The 13,647-nt window shown below is 45.2% G+C and overlaps 1 protein-coding gene across 2 annotated transcripts in view; it reads right to left on the reverse strand.

Annotated features, from left to right (window-relative positions):
- Positions 1 to 13,647, reverse strand: part of LOC116295524 (run domain Beclin-1-interacting and cysteine-rich domain-containing protein) — a 29,987-nt gene that overhangs the window by 7,873 nt on the left and 8,467 nt on the right. For both annotated transcript variants that reach the window (XM_089028788.1, XM_089028782.1), the window contains exons 13-14: positions 13,433 to 13,494; positions 13,260 to 13,338 (exon numbers count right to left, since the gene is read on the reverse strand). In XM_089028788.1, coding sequence (XP_088884914.1) covers positions 13,260 to 13,338; positions 13,433 to 13,494 — 141 coding nt within the window. The remainder of the gene's footprint in view (positions 1 to 13,259; positions 13,339 to 13,432; positions 13,495 to 13,647) is intronic.

Below are 13,647 nucleotides of genomic sequence, written 5' to 3' on the forward strand. Positions count from 1 at the left end.
CAGCTCCTTTTCCTTACCTTCTATTTGCGTTTGTAATTCCGCAACTCTTTCCTGAAGGGTTTCTATTTCCTTTTGGGCTGCCTCCCTTTCTTCTTCAGGGCGGGTTTGATCTTCGATTATTTCCCGTTGTCGGTCTATTTCGTACTCCAAGTCTTCGACGGCCTGTTGAAGTTGTCGTATTTGTTCCTCCGCCACTGCCTTGTCCAGCATTACTTGCCTTTCTCTGTCAACAGACTCCATTAATTCTTTTCCTAAGCGCTGTAGTTCCGTGTCTTTTCCCGCCGCTTCATTCAAAGCAGCCCTTAGCTGATTCCTTGCGTCGCTTTTTTCGTCCAATGCCTTAGAAAGTCTATTCCTAAAGTCTACGATTTCGTCTGCATGGCTTTTAGTAGTTAGTTTATTTTGTTTCATGAATTCGTCTTCAAATTCTTCTATGCGCTCATGTAATGCTTGGTTTTCCTCTTGGACGGCTTCGAAGCTACTGACGATACCGCCTTCTTTCTTGGTTACGTAGTCGAGTTGTCGCGTAAGGTCATCGATGGTCACGTTATTTTCCTGTATTTCCTTCTTAAGTGCTTCCTTTTCAGCAGTCTCGTCGCTCCCCAATTGGCTAAGTCTTTCTTGGCGCTCCTCTTGCAGTCTTATTGCGGATCTGAGGGCATCTTCGCTACCCGGCAGTGAAAGGCGACTAACAAAGGCCTCCCTGGCAACTTCTGTATCCCTTTGAGTCGAAGTGCTTAGCATCGTCAAGTTGGGCGTTCCCAGCGCATTTGTGACTCCTTTTGGAAGCTGGTTGTTAAGCAGGTGGGAATTCTTCCTTTGATACAGGTTGTGCCATTTTTCCCTACCCGATTCTCTAACTTGAACCTGCCCTTTATCTCCTATTTGGATGTCTAAGAGAGCCAGGTTTATGTTTGGGTATCGCTCCCTTAGGTCCTCGATGATGTTCGCTATTAAGTCCGACCGCACGCCAAGGGATTCCATTTGTAAGTATTCTGGAATGGGCGTGTGGGGGTTCTTAGACTTGAATTTATCTCTCAAAGAACGCATAGCATCGCGGGCCCTGCTGCCATACTTACTACTTAATTTCTCAAAGAGACTTCGTCCGTCTACGTTGTCATTAGGAAGTAAAGACTCGTATTCTTCGTCATTAATGTCGACTTGACCTTCTTCGGTAAGGGGATCGAAATCCGTTCCTTCTACTTCCATTATATATGATAAGCTCAAAGTTAAATCCCAACGTATTACCTAAGCAGGTTGGCGGGCTGAAAGCAGAACGCACCTTTCATCGTGTCACCTTTACTCCTTCTAGCGCAAAGCCTGGAGAAACCTTGTATGTGGGCGTGCCCCGTCTAACGGATAACCTAGTGTTGGTTCCTGGCACCCTGGCGCTAAGGTTCGACTTAGCGGTGCAGCCCAGCACTGTGGATGAAAGGTGTTGCGTCAATAACATGGGCCGCAACCTTGTCTCTAAGATGAGAATTAAGTTTGCCGGGGAATCCCTTTTGGACTTAAATAGGTACGATCTGTATACCACCTATAAGGACCTATGGTTAACAGCCTTCGACCGCGCGCAAAGGATAGAACAAGGAATTGGTAGTCTCATCCTGCGTAAAGTCCGCACGCCTGTTAAGACGCAGCCCACGGACTCCAGCGGAGAAACCGCAGTAGCAGATGCGAAGCGAATAAAGACGGCCTATGGTAGCAAGTATGTCATACCACTGGACTTCGAAGTGATTACGAGTCATGGCGTGTATTACCCAAGGCAGCTAAGTGAGTTACAGTTCGAAGTAACCTTGGCCGATACGACCAACTTCCTTGGAGAGATGTCCACCGCAATTAGTGGAGCCGTTCACCCATACTCTATTACCAACTTAGAGCTGCAGTACGAAACGGTATACAGCGAAGAGCTGGCCCGTAGTGCCGGTATGGAATACAGCTCCGGAAAGGCATTCCTTTACGACCACGTAGTGATGTATAAGACATTTAGCTTCTTGGATAAGACGGATGAGGTTATCAACCAAAGCATTAACCTCCCCCGAAGAAGTCTCACGGGGTTGATGCTGGTGTTTGCCAAACCCTATGAGGCCGGCAAGCGCGACTCCGAAGCGTTCCACAACCCCAACATTACTAACGTCGGCGTGAATATTAACGGGGTTCCAAACAAGGTTTACTCCCAGGGAATAAAGCCCGAAGACGTATACAGGGAGGCAAAGCGCAAGTTTGGCGACCAAATTAGCCCTGAGGAATTCTTTAAGGATAAGTACGCGTTATGGATTGATATGCGCACCATCAACGACGAAGACCTACATGGTCAGGGTTTACATCTAGTAAATACGCAGGATGGCATAACATTGGAGATTAAGCGCACCAAGAATGCTTCCGCGGGCAATGATGATAAGATAAACTGCTACATCTTCGTCGTCTCAGACGCGCAACTGAGCGTAGAAATGAACCAACTTAAAAGTGTTGCATATTAAGGTTAAATATTCCTTAGATATACAATGCTGCAAATATTTGAAAACAACGGTACGAAACTGCAATGCATAGTGCAAGGCGACAAACTGTACTTTAAAGCGAAGTCCGTGGCGTTGGCGTTGGGTTACGTAAATTCCAGAAAAGCGGCGTCTGATCACGTATCAGAGGAAAATAAGGTACTTCTCAGGTCTTTAAAGGGCGTAACTCAGCGTGACACCCTTAACGCACAGCCCAATGCCGTGTATTTGACGGAGGAAGGTCTTTACGAATTGATATTCGGATCTGAAAAGGCTGAGGCTAAGAAGTTCAGGAAATGGGTGTTAGGTGACGTCCTTCCCACGCTAAGGAAAACCGGTAAGTATGAGATAGACAAGCGCTTTGACGGTCCAAACAAGTTGGTATTCAAAATAGAAAATGAGTTCGACTTACATAAAAAGGTGGTGGACTACATCCGCAGGTTTTACCCCCAAATGCTCATAGCACCCGGTCTAGGTGAACTGCAGGATTCGGTTGGCAAACGTATAAAGTGCTGGCAGAAAGGATATCAACGCGGTCAACCCGACTTAATGATTTTAAACGCGCATACACATTACTGTGGATTCTGCGTAGAGCTAAAGACCCCGAAAGGCAACGGCAGGTTATCTGAGGATCAGCAACTACTCTTACAGAGGTATGAAGAAAACGGCCATAAGGTGCTCATAAGCAGCGACTACGACGAAATCTGCAGGGAGATCACTGCGTATGCTGAACACCTACGAATTCCCTGCAGGTGGTGTTGTAAGGGCTTTAAGACCAGTGAGACTTTGGCAACACACTTAAAGATATTTCATAGATTTGAGACTAGCGTCTGCTAAAGTCCGCTGCGCCTTAGGATCCGCGGAGCACCAATGCCCCACGAAGGATCCTTCCAGAAATACCTTGCCGCAATGAAGGCAGGTGTATTTTTTACGCGGTTTTGGGGGCGTAATGCAATCAGCTGGTAGTTCGCACGTAATACAGTCCATATATCGAAAGGGTGATTAGGAATCCTCCCAGAAATGCCACAAAGTAGGCTAGCATATACCTTTAAAGGGGGTCCTTATTTTTCTTGTTGATGATACTTAACAAACAACAAGAATGGGATTTGAGACTCTTTGCACAAACCCCATTCTAAAAGGGTCTCAGAATGTTGAGTATAAGGTTGTTATATTGTTAAGGACGTTTATTTGTCGAGGCAGTTGAAGATATGTTCCTCTTCTCTGATGCAACCACAACGATCGCACTCTTGCCTCCAATACTCCCTTTTAGTCCACGGAACGCCTTCTGCGCGTTCGAAAGAGGGGAAAGTACGGACTATCTTCTTATGGTAATCTATGCGATTCCTTAAGTAATCCTCTTTATGCGGGCAGCGACTCATCATATCCGCACATTGGTAGCAATCCACGCCTTCCAAGTCGTAGCTCCCAAAGAGAACCCGATAGTTGACTTCGTGTGTTTTCCGATGCGTTTGTAAACGTTGACGACTGCTTAGTATCTTATTACAGAAACTGCACTGTCTGCTTTGTTCACAGACGCCCCTTTTCAGGTGCTCGGAGGTGTTAGGAAATTCCTTATTACAGCCCTTGCAAAGCCCACAAATGCGTTTGTCTTGATGTTGTCGCATCTTTTGAACGGTACTGAATTCTTTACCACAATCCTTACAAACTTTACTAATTGGTTTCTTTGTGCAAACGCCACGACGAACGTGGTATTGTAGTCTTTGCTTGGTGCTGAACACCTTTTTACACATTGAACAGTTCATTTATACTTAAGTGTATCTTAACCACAATATAACGTATTTTTAACTTTATTGTTAACATTCTAAGACATCTTTTAAGACAGGTCTGCAGGAGCATATGCGCGTGCTGTTTAAAAGATGTCTTAGAATGTTAAAGATAAGGTTGTTAAATTGTTAAAGATATATACAGCTGCGTTTAAAAGACACCTAAGAATGTTAAAGATAAGGTTGTTAAATTGTTAAAGATGTCTCGTATGAGTCATTTAAAAGATGTCTTAGAATGTTAAAGATAAGGTTGTTAAATTGTTAAAGATGTCTCGTATGAGTCATTTAAAAGATGTCTTAGAATGTTAAAGATAAGGTTGTTAAATTGTTAAAGATATACACATGAGTCATTTAAAAGACACCTAAGAATGTTAACTATGAGGTTGTTAAAGACTATTACTTTTTTAAGAAGATACCTAAGAATAAGGTTATTTCTTTCTTTAAGGAAAGTAGTATCTTTAACAATATAACAACCTTATACTTAACATTCTGAAGTGTCTTTTAAACAGCACACGCACACATCTTTAACAACCTTATACTTAACATTCTGAAGTGTCTTTTAAATGACTTACACAATTTACATAGGATATCGCGCATGGGTCATTTAAAAGATGTCTTAGAATGTTAAAGATAAGGTTGTTAAATTGTTAAGACTACTATTTTAAGAGATGTCTTAGAATAAGGTTTGCGTAAATCCCATTCTTAATGAAAACAGCACATCTTTAACAATTTAACAACCTTATACTCAACATTCTAAGGTGTCTTTTTTTCTTAGGAGTAACATCTTTAACAATTTAACAACCTTATCTTTAACATTCTTAGGTGTCTTTTTAAACGACACATGCAGACATCTTTAACAATTTAACAACCTTATCTTTAACATTCTGAAGTGTCTTTTAAGCAGCACGTGTGTATATCTTTAACAATTTAACAACCTTATCTTTAACATTCTTAGGTGTCTTTTAGACAGCACACGCACACATCTTTAACAATTTAACAACCTTATACTTAACATTCTAAGGCGTCTTTTAAACGACTCTACAGGGGATATCGCATGAAGTCCTGCACGCTTTCTTTTGCCCAACCGGCCATCGTCAACAAGGCACCAAACCTCTCCGCGCGCTTCAGGCTGCACATTTCATCGTACAATTCCTGCACGCGCTCCCGCAGCCGATCGATCTCCTCCCTTTGCATTTCTATGGTGTCTCTTTTATCTTTTGCGTCGCCGACAATCCTTCTTACTGCGTCCACTGGGTCCATCGTATATATAATGGATCCGAACCATATTCCCTGCAATGCTCTGATAGTAGGACCCACCGGCTGCGGCAAAACGCAGTTCGTAGTGGAGCAGCTATTAGGACCCTTTAGATACCGTTTCGACTACATCGTGCTATTATGCCCCACCTACGTGAATAACCGCACCTGGGAAGGCATAGGAGTGAAAGATGACGACTTCTTCGTAGATATTTTGGACCCTAATGAGTTATCCAGCCATTTGAAGTTTTGGCACAAACAATTCCCCAAGGATACACAGACACTCCTCATATTGGATGACATCGCCTGCGGGGACGACGTAAAAAGACGCACTTCCGAATTAGTGAAGCTTGCCTTTAGCGGCAGACACGACAACATCAGCGTTTGGTTGCTCTCGCAGCAGCTTACCAGCGTCTCTAAGCCCTTCAGGGAAAACATAGGCTCCCTGGTCGTATTTTATACTCCGAGCCGGAGTGACCTGGAAACAATCCTTTCTGACTACGGCGGTGAGATATCCAAGGAACAGTTGCATGAATACATGCGGCATTTAAAAACGCACCAACATTCTAAGATGATCTTCTCTTTGAGGTTTCCGTATTCCATTAACATATATGGATATCGAGCAGCTGATAGATGAAGTCCCCACACAGCTAGATGAAAGTAACCTTAAGGAACAACTTAACGTCCTTGTGTCTTCTGGGAAGTGTAAAGAAATGATAGGTAAGGAACTTACCCATGAGCAGGTTAACAAGCTGTCAGAAGAGGAAGTTAAGAAGTTCCATAAGAGGTACGAGGCCGCCCTTGCAAGTAAGACCACGGACGCCGTAGCAGACTCAGCCATTAAGCTGGCCACCAAGCTTCTCGGACTTGCGCTGCCCATAGACGACGTGGAGCAACTGCGGAAGGACATAAGCGAGGACTATGTTATCGCTCAAGAACTTAAGATAACCTGCGGCTGGTTGTCTTTAAAGTGCGGTAAGTTAATGGCAGTCGCCTCTGCGGCTTTGCACGTAGCTCAGCACGTCGACTTGAAGGAGGTACTAGGTTCCTTCGGAACATCTTGGAAGGACTTCAAGAAGGATAGAGAAGTCGAAAAGGTCTTCCAGGCAGCACTTGCTGAGGTACCTGATCAAGTCGCCTCAAGTACTTAGTCAAGTCGTTGTCAAGTACTTAGTCAAGTCATTCTCAAGTACTTAGTCAAGTCGTTGTCAAGTACTTAGTCAAGTCATTGTCAAGTCGTCCTTAAGTCATTGTCAAGTCGTCATCAAGTCATTGTCAAGTCCTTCAAGTCCTTAGATATAAGATGAGTGGCACCGAAGAACAACCACCCGTAGAAGATACCAAGATTACCAAGGCTAAATCTCCAGGCAGAGTTGCCGCGGGAAAGAAGCTCGCAGAGATGAATAAAAAGAACAAGGCAAAAAAGGAGGAAAAGGTAGAAGAAGAGGAATCCTTTTGGGATCCCGGCTACGTCATTGGCGCGTTAGGAGTCGCTATAGCAGCAGGCAGCCTCTACTTACAATGGCGGGCAGCAAAAAAGGTAAAACCACCAACATATCACGCACCTGTGCAGGAGCCGCCTAGAAGCAAAATACCCGTAATGGAATAACCTTCTCGCTTTGTAATATAATGTCGACCGCGTTGTTGAAAACTGTTGAAGAAGCAGCTATCATTACTTCCATCGTTGCGGGTATTGGTTGGGTAGGTAAGAAAGTGCTCAAAGAAGACTTTACTGAAGACCCAAGCAAGAGCTTCGCTAATTTTGCTAAGATGACCGCTGCCGTAGGCGGGGCTATCATGCTAAAGGATTACCTACGAAAGGAAAAGTACCTGCCTACGGCGTAATATATAAATGGCTAGCGTGGTCGTAGGCGGAGTCGTCGCAGCTTTAGCATTCACTGGAGCTAATTATGGCGGTCAATATTTGGATAGATTAGTTAGAGGCGACAAAAGCGGAGAATTAGCCGCCGAAAGGAAAAGACACGACTTAGCGCTGGAGAAATATCAGCGAGACGTGGCGGCTTGGAATGAAAAAAGACAAGCTTACAGGGATTGGTTGGACAAGAACTACCAAGACAAAGTGCAGGCGGATAAGAACTTCGAAAATACAGACTACGCCTTTAAACTTTATGCGCAAGCACACCCCGCGGCATTAACGGGGTTAAAAAGGCCCCAGTTTAAGAATTACTACCAGCCTTCTAAGAAACAAAAAGACAATGAATTGGTCTTCGTAGGAGTCGCAGGGCTGGCGGGAGGCGTAGCTTTGGCGTATCTAATATAATGATCGTCTTTTTGGAAAGCGACAAGAATAACTTTACTACTTATCTGAATCCTCCCATCCGCGCGGAAAGGGTTCGGTTGGTTAGTTGCTCTTTGTACAATTCTTGGTATAATTTGATTAATGGCTTTGTCGTTGTGAATTCCCAAAAGCCAAAGTTACCAGATTCCCATTACACCCCCATAACACTGGCTAAGGAGTTAGCAAAGCATGGATATACTCTTACCACAGGATTACCCCATGAAATGAAATTCAAGAAAAATAGTGGAAGCGCTAATTTAAAGGACAGTTCATTGGTAGAACTCCTGGGCCTTACTAGTACCACGATAAATAGCGGCAGTACATATGATGTGAAATGGAAAGTCGCATCCTCTTATGAAGTCTATTGCGACTTGGTCCATAGTTACAACAATGGAGAAAAGTCTTCTCTTATGTCCAAGTTTCTGCCCAAAGGTAATCCATTTGACCCGGTAGAATACACCCCCATTTCTTTAAGCTATGACTTATCTAATTTGGTAGAAAGCATAAACATCACCATTAAAGTGGACGGAAAGACGGTGGATTTTAACGGACGCAAGATCAATCTCGTCCTGGAATTCATATAATGGGCCGCGTAGAGGACAAACTCAAAAGGATTTACTATGGGCCTGAAGGCTATTGGAAAGGAGCGTCGGCCATCAAGAAACTCGCGACCGCGGCCAGGGTATCAGAAGAAACGGCTAAGAACTGGCTAAGAAAACAAACCCTCTGGCAGGTTTATCTTCCCGTGCCTAAGTACATTCCCAGGCCCAGCTTCACCGTAAATGCCCCCAATGAAGTTCATCAGGCGGATTTGCTTTTCTTACCGCACGACAAGGTGAGAAGAAAGACCTATAGGTACGCTTTGACCGTAGTTGATATCGCAAGCAGATATAAGGACGCCGAACCCATAACCAGCAAGGATTCTGGGGAAGTCGCAGAAGCCCTAGGTAGGATTTATAAGCGCGTCTTGAAATGGCCTAAGCTGCTGCAAGTGGATGCGGGGACAGAGTTCATGGGCGTGGTTACCAAAACCCTGAAAGACCACAGCACTAAAATTAGGAGAGCCGAGGCTGAGTACCACAGGGGTCAGAGCATCGTCGAAAGATTCAATAAGACCTTGGCCGAGCGCCTCTTTGGATACCAGTATTGGAAAGAGCTGGAAGATCCCTCCAAACGCAACAGGGAATGGACACAGCGGCTCCCCCAGGTCATCGCGGCTTTGAACAACGAGGCGGCCAGGGCTACGGGAATAAAACCCAAGGATGCCATAAAAAAGAAACACGTGGAGCACAAGTCCTACGTCAGAAGTTCAAGAGCGGTCGGACTGAAGGAAAAAAAGCTCCCCCGCGACATAGTGGTCAGATACCTCTATCAGCCGGGGGAACTCGAAGGTGGCAGTAAGAGAGCCACGGATCCTAACTGGTCTTTGGAAACGTATGAGATTTCGAAGTCCGTCACCAAGGAAGGGCAACCCGTGTTGTATTACCTAAATGGCCTAAGTCGCGGATTTGTCATGGAAGAGCTGCTCATAGTCCCCAAAGACTCAGAGTAGTGCAGCACCGCGCGCCCGATTGCACTCTAGGCATGTCAGTCTTACGTTACCTCTGCAATGGCCGCGTTTATTATTTATGCGATCCACGGAGAACTGCTGATCGTCATTTGGGTCAAACCTCCATAGTAGAGGTATGTTACATTTGGCGCAGCGGGCCCCTTTCTTATAAACGTCGTCCACGCATAGGTCGAACGTCATATTTTTTTCTTCGTCGTGCCGCTTGTAGCGAAGGAGTTTCTTAGCGATATTCTCTTTGGCTATGTCTTCTGGCGTCTTATCGTAACGCAGTTGCGGACCCCAGGCTCTCTTCAACTGTTTGGCATACTCCACACGGCTTACGGCAGTGTAGATAAGGTTGCTCCAACACAGCCGCTGGTCTATGATCCATAAGGTTTCTTTTATGGTAAGCCCTTGCGCGCTGTGGACTGTCATGCAGTAACCCAAGCGCCAATCTGGATGGGAGGTAATTTTTTCCACCTTTTCTATGGGTACCCAGGCTTTGTCATGCGTTACTGCGTTCTGCAGTTGGATGTCGGTACCAGGTACCCAGACGTCTCTTTTTTGCATGCGGGTGTCGTGGGGTTTGTAGCAAACAGGTACGGGATGCGTAGGGAAGCGCTCTCGGTGTATATTTAGCAAATCCTTTTGTATGCGAGACTGTGCTGCGCGTTTGCTGCTCAGCACCAGATCCTTTGGATGCCATGCGTATAGAAAGTCCTCGTAAGACTTCGCTCGTACGCGTTTGCGCAGTGTTTTGCATTGCTCGGCATCACTAAGGCCCCTTAATTCCGCTTTCAGGTTTCTTACTTGATCCTTGCTGCGGTAGTCGGCGTTAATTTCCTCCGCATGGTCTACGAAATCTTTCAGCCATTCGTGGGGCATCTCTCCGGCTATTGGAGGAGGCTGGCAGGGATCTCCGGCAAATATTACTTGACATTTCCCACGGAGGAATTCTACGAATTCTTTGAGGATTTCTAAAGGAACGGTGCAAATCTCATCCCAAAGTATCACCGGAGGTATGTCGTGGATGGCTTCAGGTACCCACTTTTGACCATTCCAACGAAAGAAGCTGTGGTACGTTTGTGCATCATGGCCCTGACTGCATAGTTCTCTTTCCAAACGGTGTGTTGGCGTTAGCACCTTTATCTTAGGAAATAGTTCTAACACGCGCGTCGTTTTACCACTGCCTCCCATGCCATACAGGTAAGAGAAGCGCTGGTAAGAAATGGGGTCCTTTACGGTTGGCATGGGCCTCATTGTGGGCATTACGACGCCCCAAGTATTTTCTCCGTGATATTCTACACGTTCTCTCCATGCTTTTATCTCCTCATCTTTAACGCGCCATTGACCACTTTCCGCCAACTCATCTTCGGTGTAGAATTCTTTCATCTTCTCTAACACTTCGGGCTTTACGTACAAGGAATCCGTAGCTACGCGCGGGATGTCCTCTTTGTCAAACCGTAGGAGCATCGCAAGTAGGTTAATGTGCGCATATGCGAGCATGCTGGCACGCAGATGATAATACTGCGGTCGATGGTCCTGGTAGTAACACAGCGCATTCCATTTGTGTAGTTTATCATCTACGAGGTAATCCCATTTTTCCACGGATACCATTGTTCCTTCATCATGTGCACGCTTGATGAGGAAGCTTAGCTCACCTTCGTCCGTTATCAGGCGCCGCTGCATATGTTTTTCGCCTTCTTTTGCGCCCTGCGTGAATTTACCTATGACCACACGCGCCGTGGGGTTATGCTCCGGTAACCATTGCGTAAAGGCGCTGTGACAAAGTATGGCTTCATGCGCTGTGTATTTTAAAAGTTTGCGCTCTTCAAAGAACTTCAATAGGGGTATGGGTATCCATTCTTTCTCCTGCAGGTGCTTCCCATACCACGCATAGATTATTGGATGTAAGTCTTTTGTAAATTTCCAGCTGGTCAACCGTACGAATCCAGTTGCTGGGGCGTCGTAGTGACCATCCAACGCAACACGAAAGAACTGTGAATCTGGATGTCCGTAACGGTCGTAATATTCCTTACAATCTCCTAGGCCTTTAAAACTTGCGGGGTAACAATGTTTCATATCCAGAGACACGTATTCGTCTTCATCGTACTCCATGTTCCACAGACCACCGTGACCGTGTTCTACACAAGCTTTAGCTATGTCTTTGAACTCCTCCGGTGTGGATTTCCACCCGTTTCTTTTCTTTGCGGCTAAGAAGTCCAAACTGCGACTGCTAAGCACTTCGTCGGAGAAGTCTTCTCCTAAAGTCTCGCAGGCGCTTTGAATGCGCTGTTGTTCAATTTCGGGTCGATACAAAGTGCCGTCTTGGGTCATAAATTGACTTCCTTCTGAATCCATCAACCAAATGGAATTCTCATGGATTAACTCTGCCAATGGAGAATTCTTATAGACCTTCGTTTCCTTCTTCCTTGGGAACCGCAGTTCGCGCCACGCATGTGCGTTATGCTGGTAAATTACGATAGGCGCACCGCGGCCCCCATATTTGTGCGTTCCGGAGTAAATAAAGCCGTCGGTGATATCTTTCACATGGATTCGCCTTTCTAACGCGGTTTCCAACTTCTTGATGTTGTCTATCGACCCTCCGGTCCTATTAGTATCTTTTTCCCATTTCCTGATGGCTTCTCTTCTCTTTAAAGTCAGTTTACCGCCCCGAGAGGAGTCTTCAAAGAACTCTCTAACTAGCTTCCCTACGCAGTTACCGGGATGTCGCATCGGTTTCAACTTCTTAACGTCTGGCGTCTTTATCTCGTACGCAGCATAAATAACTACGGTAACCGGGTAAGCAACCTCGTAGAACAGCATGTCTATTCCTACCAATGCTCCCGGGCGTGTGTTTTCGTTTAAGACAAACAGGTCCTTCTTACCAGACGCCCTGATAGGATTGCGCCCCTTTTCTATCATCCACTCGCCGTCTAAATACTTTATGAACGTTAGCTCCAACCGGTAGTTACCTTCGGGTATTAAGTTAATTATTCTTTCTGCTCTTTCTTCTGTCATCGTCTCGTCTGTATCTCCCTCCATAAATGTTGTGAAGGCAAAGTCCGCATCCAGGCGATCCAACACCTGAGTTCGCAGTCGGCGCACAGTTTTGTTACGAATGCTCGTGATGGTGTCCATCTATATCTAAGGAATATTTTAACCTCCGTTTGCGGTACCCAAACACAGCAGCAGTAAGGACTTATCGCGCGGCTGCCGACGGATCGCGCAAGACCCCCTGTAGGGCCTTTAACCTACCTCCGAAACCCCAGGGGGGGGCTGGGGTTTTTCGATATGTCATTTTTTCAAATGCCGGCGCTCCGCGAGTCCCCCTTACTGCTGCTCATGTTAGATTGTTACATGGAAAGGAAGGAAAGACAAAGAGAGTGGTGCATGCTGGTCTAGCTTGGGTATGACATGCACTTAGTCTCTTTCCTGATATGAGTAAAGTTAGTTTTAAATAAGACCATTATGCAGCATAATGGACATCAATAACTTGGGTGTAATGTTCTCACATTTCGGACCACGTGTCATTCCCTTGAGAATAAGATTCTTTGTTGCATCCAAATTCATGTGTCTTCTTATGAACAAACGGTACTGCAACATTCTGAACTGCTGCCAGTCGAAAATATGAAAGGTACCGACTGATTAGGTTTGATTGACAGCAGCGAAAAACCAAATTTCAGCGTGCAACTCACAGACACAGAGTTTGCATGTTTTTGAAAATTGCAGCAAACAAAGAAATGATACTCAGGGGACTGACACGTGGAGTGAAATGGGAAAACATAACACCCAAGCACACCCAAGCTAAGAAGGTTTGGGTACAGACTATGCAAGGAACTGACTGATCAGAATCCCTCATAATCACGACAGGTTACCTGTATCAAGTCCTGTAAGGAATACAGATGCTGCTCATTCAGTAAATAATCTGGGATTCTGGAAAACTCTTGCTGTATTCTGTAGACGATACCAATCAAATATGCTCGTTTAAAGTCGTATAACTTGTGGCGCAACACTGAAACAGGTAAACCGTGATACGAAGGATACTTACTCTCGCGACTTGCGACATGTTTGTGCAAATGTTCTTAAATAGTAGAGTTGTTTTCGAAGATTCTAAAAACAATAATGAGAAGTCAGTAAGTAAATTTGTAAGTATTTTGTTTTGTGAATAGGTGGTGGTACATATAAAAGTAAAGTAATTCAGCTGGGCCTGGTTGTACGAAAGATGGAAAGCGCTATCCGACGGATAAATCTTATCCAGTGGAT

Source organism: Actinia tenebrosa, unplaced genomic scaffold, assembly GCF_029948245.1.
Source record: "Actinia tenebrosa isolate PJP-AT-01 unplaced genomic scaffold, QUT_ActTen_1.0 PGA_scaffold0__85_contigs__length_37466705, whole genome shotgun sequence".
Taxonomy (NCBI): domain Eukaryota; kingdom Metazoa; phylum Cnidaria; class Anthozoa; order Actiniaria; family Actiniidae; genus Actinia; species Actinia tenebrosa.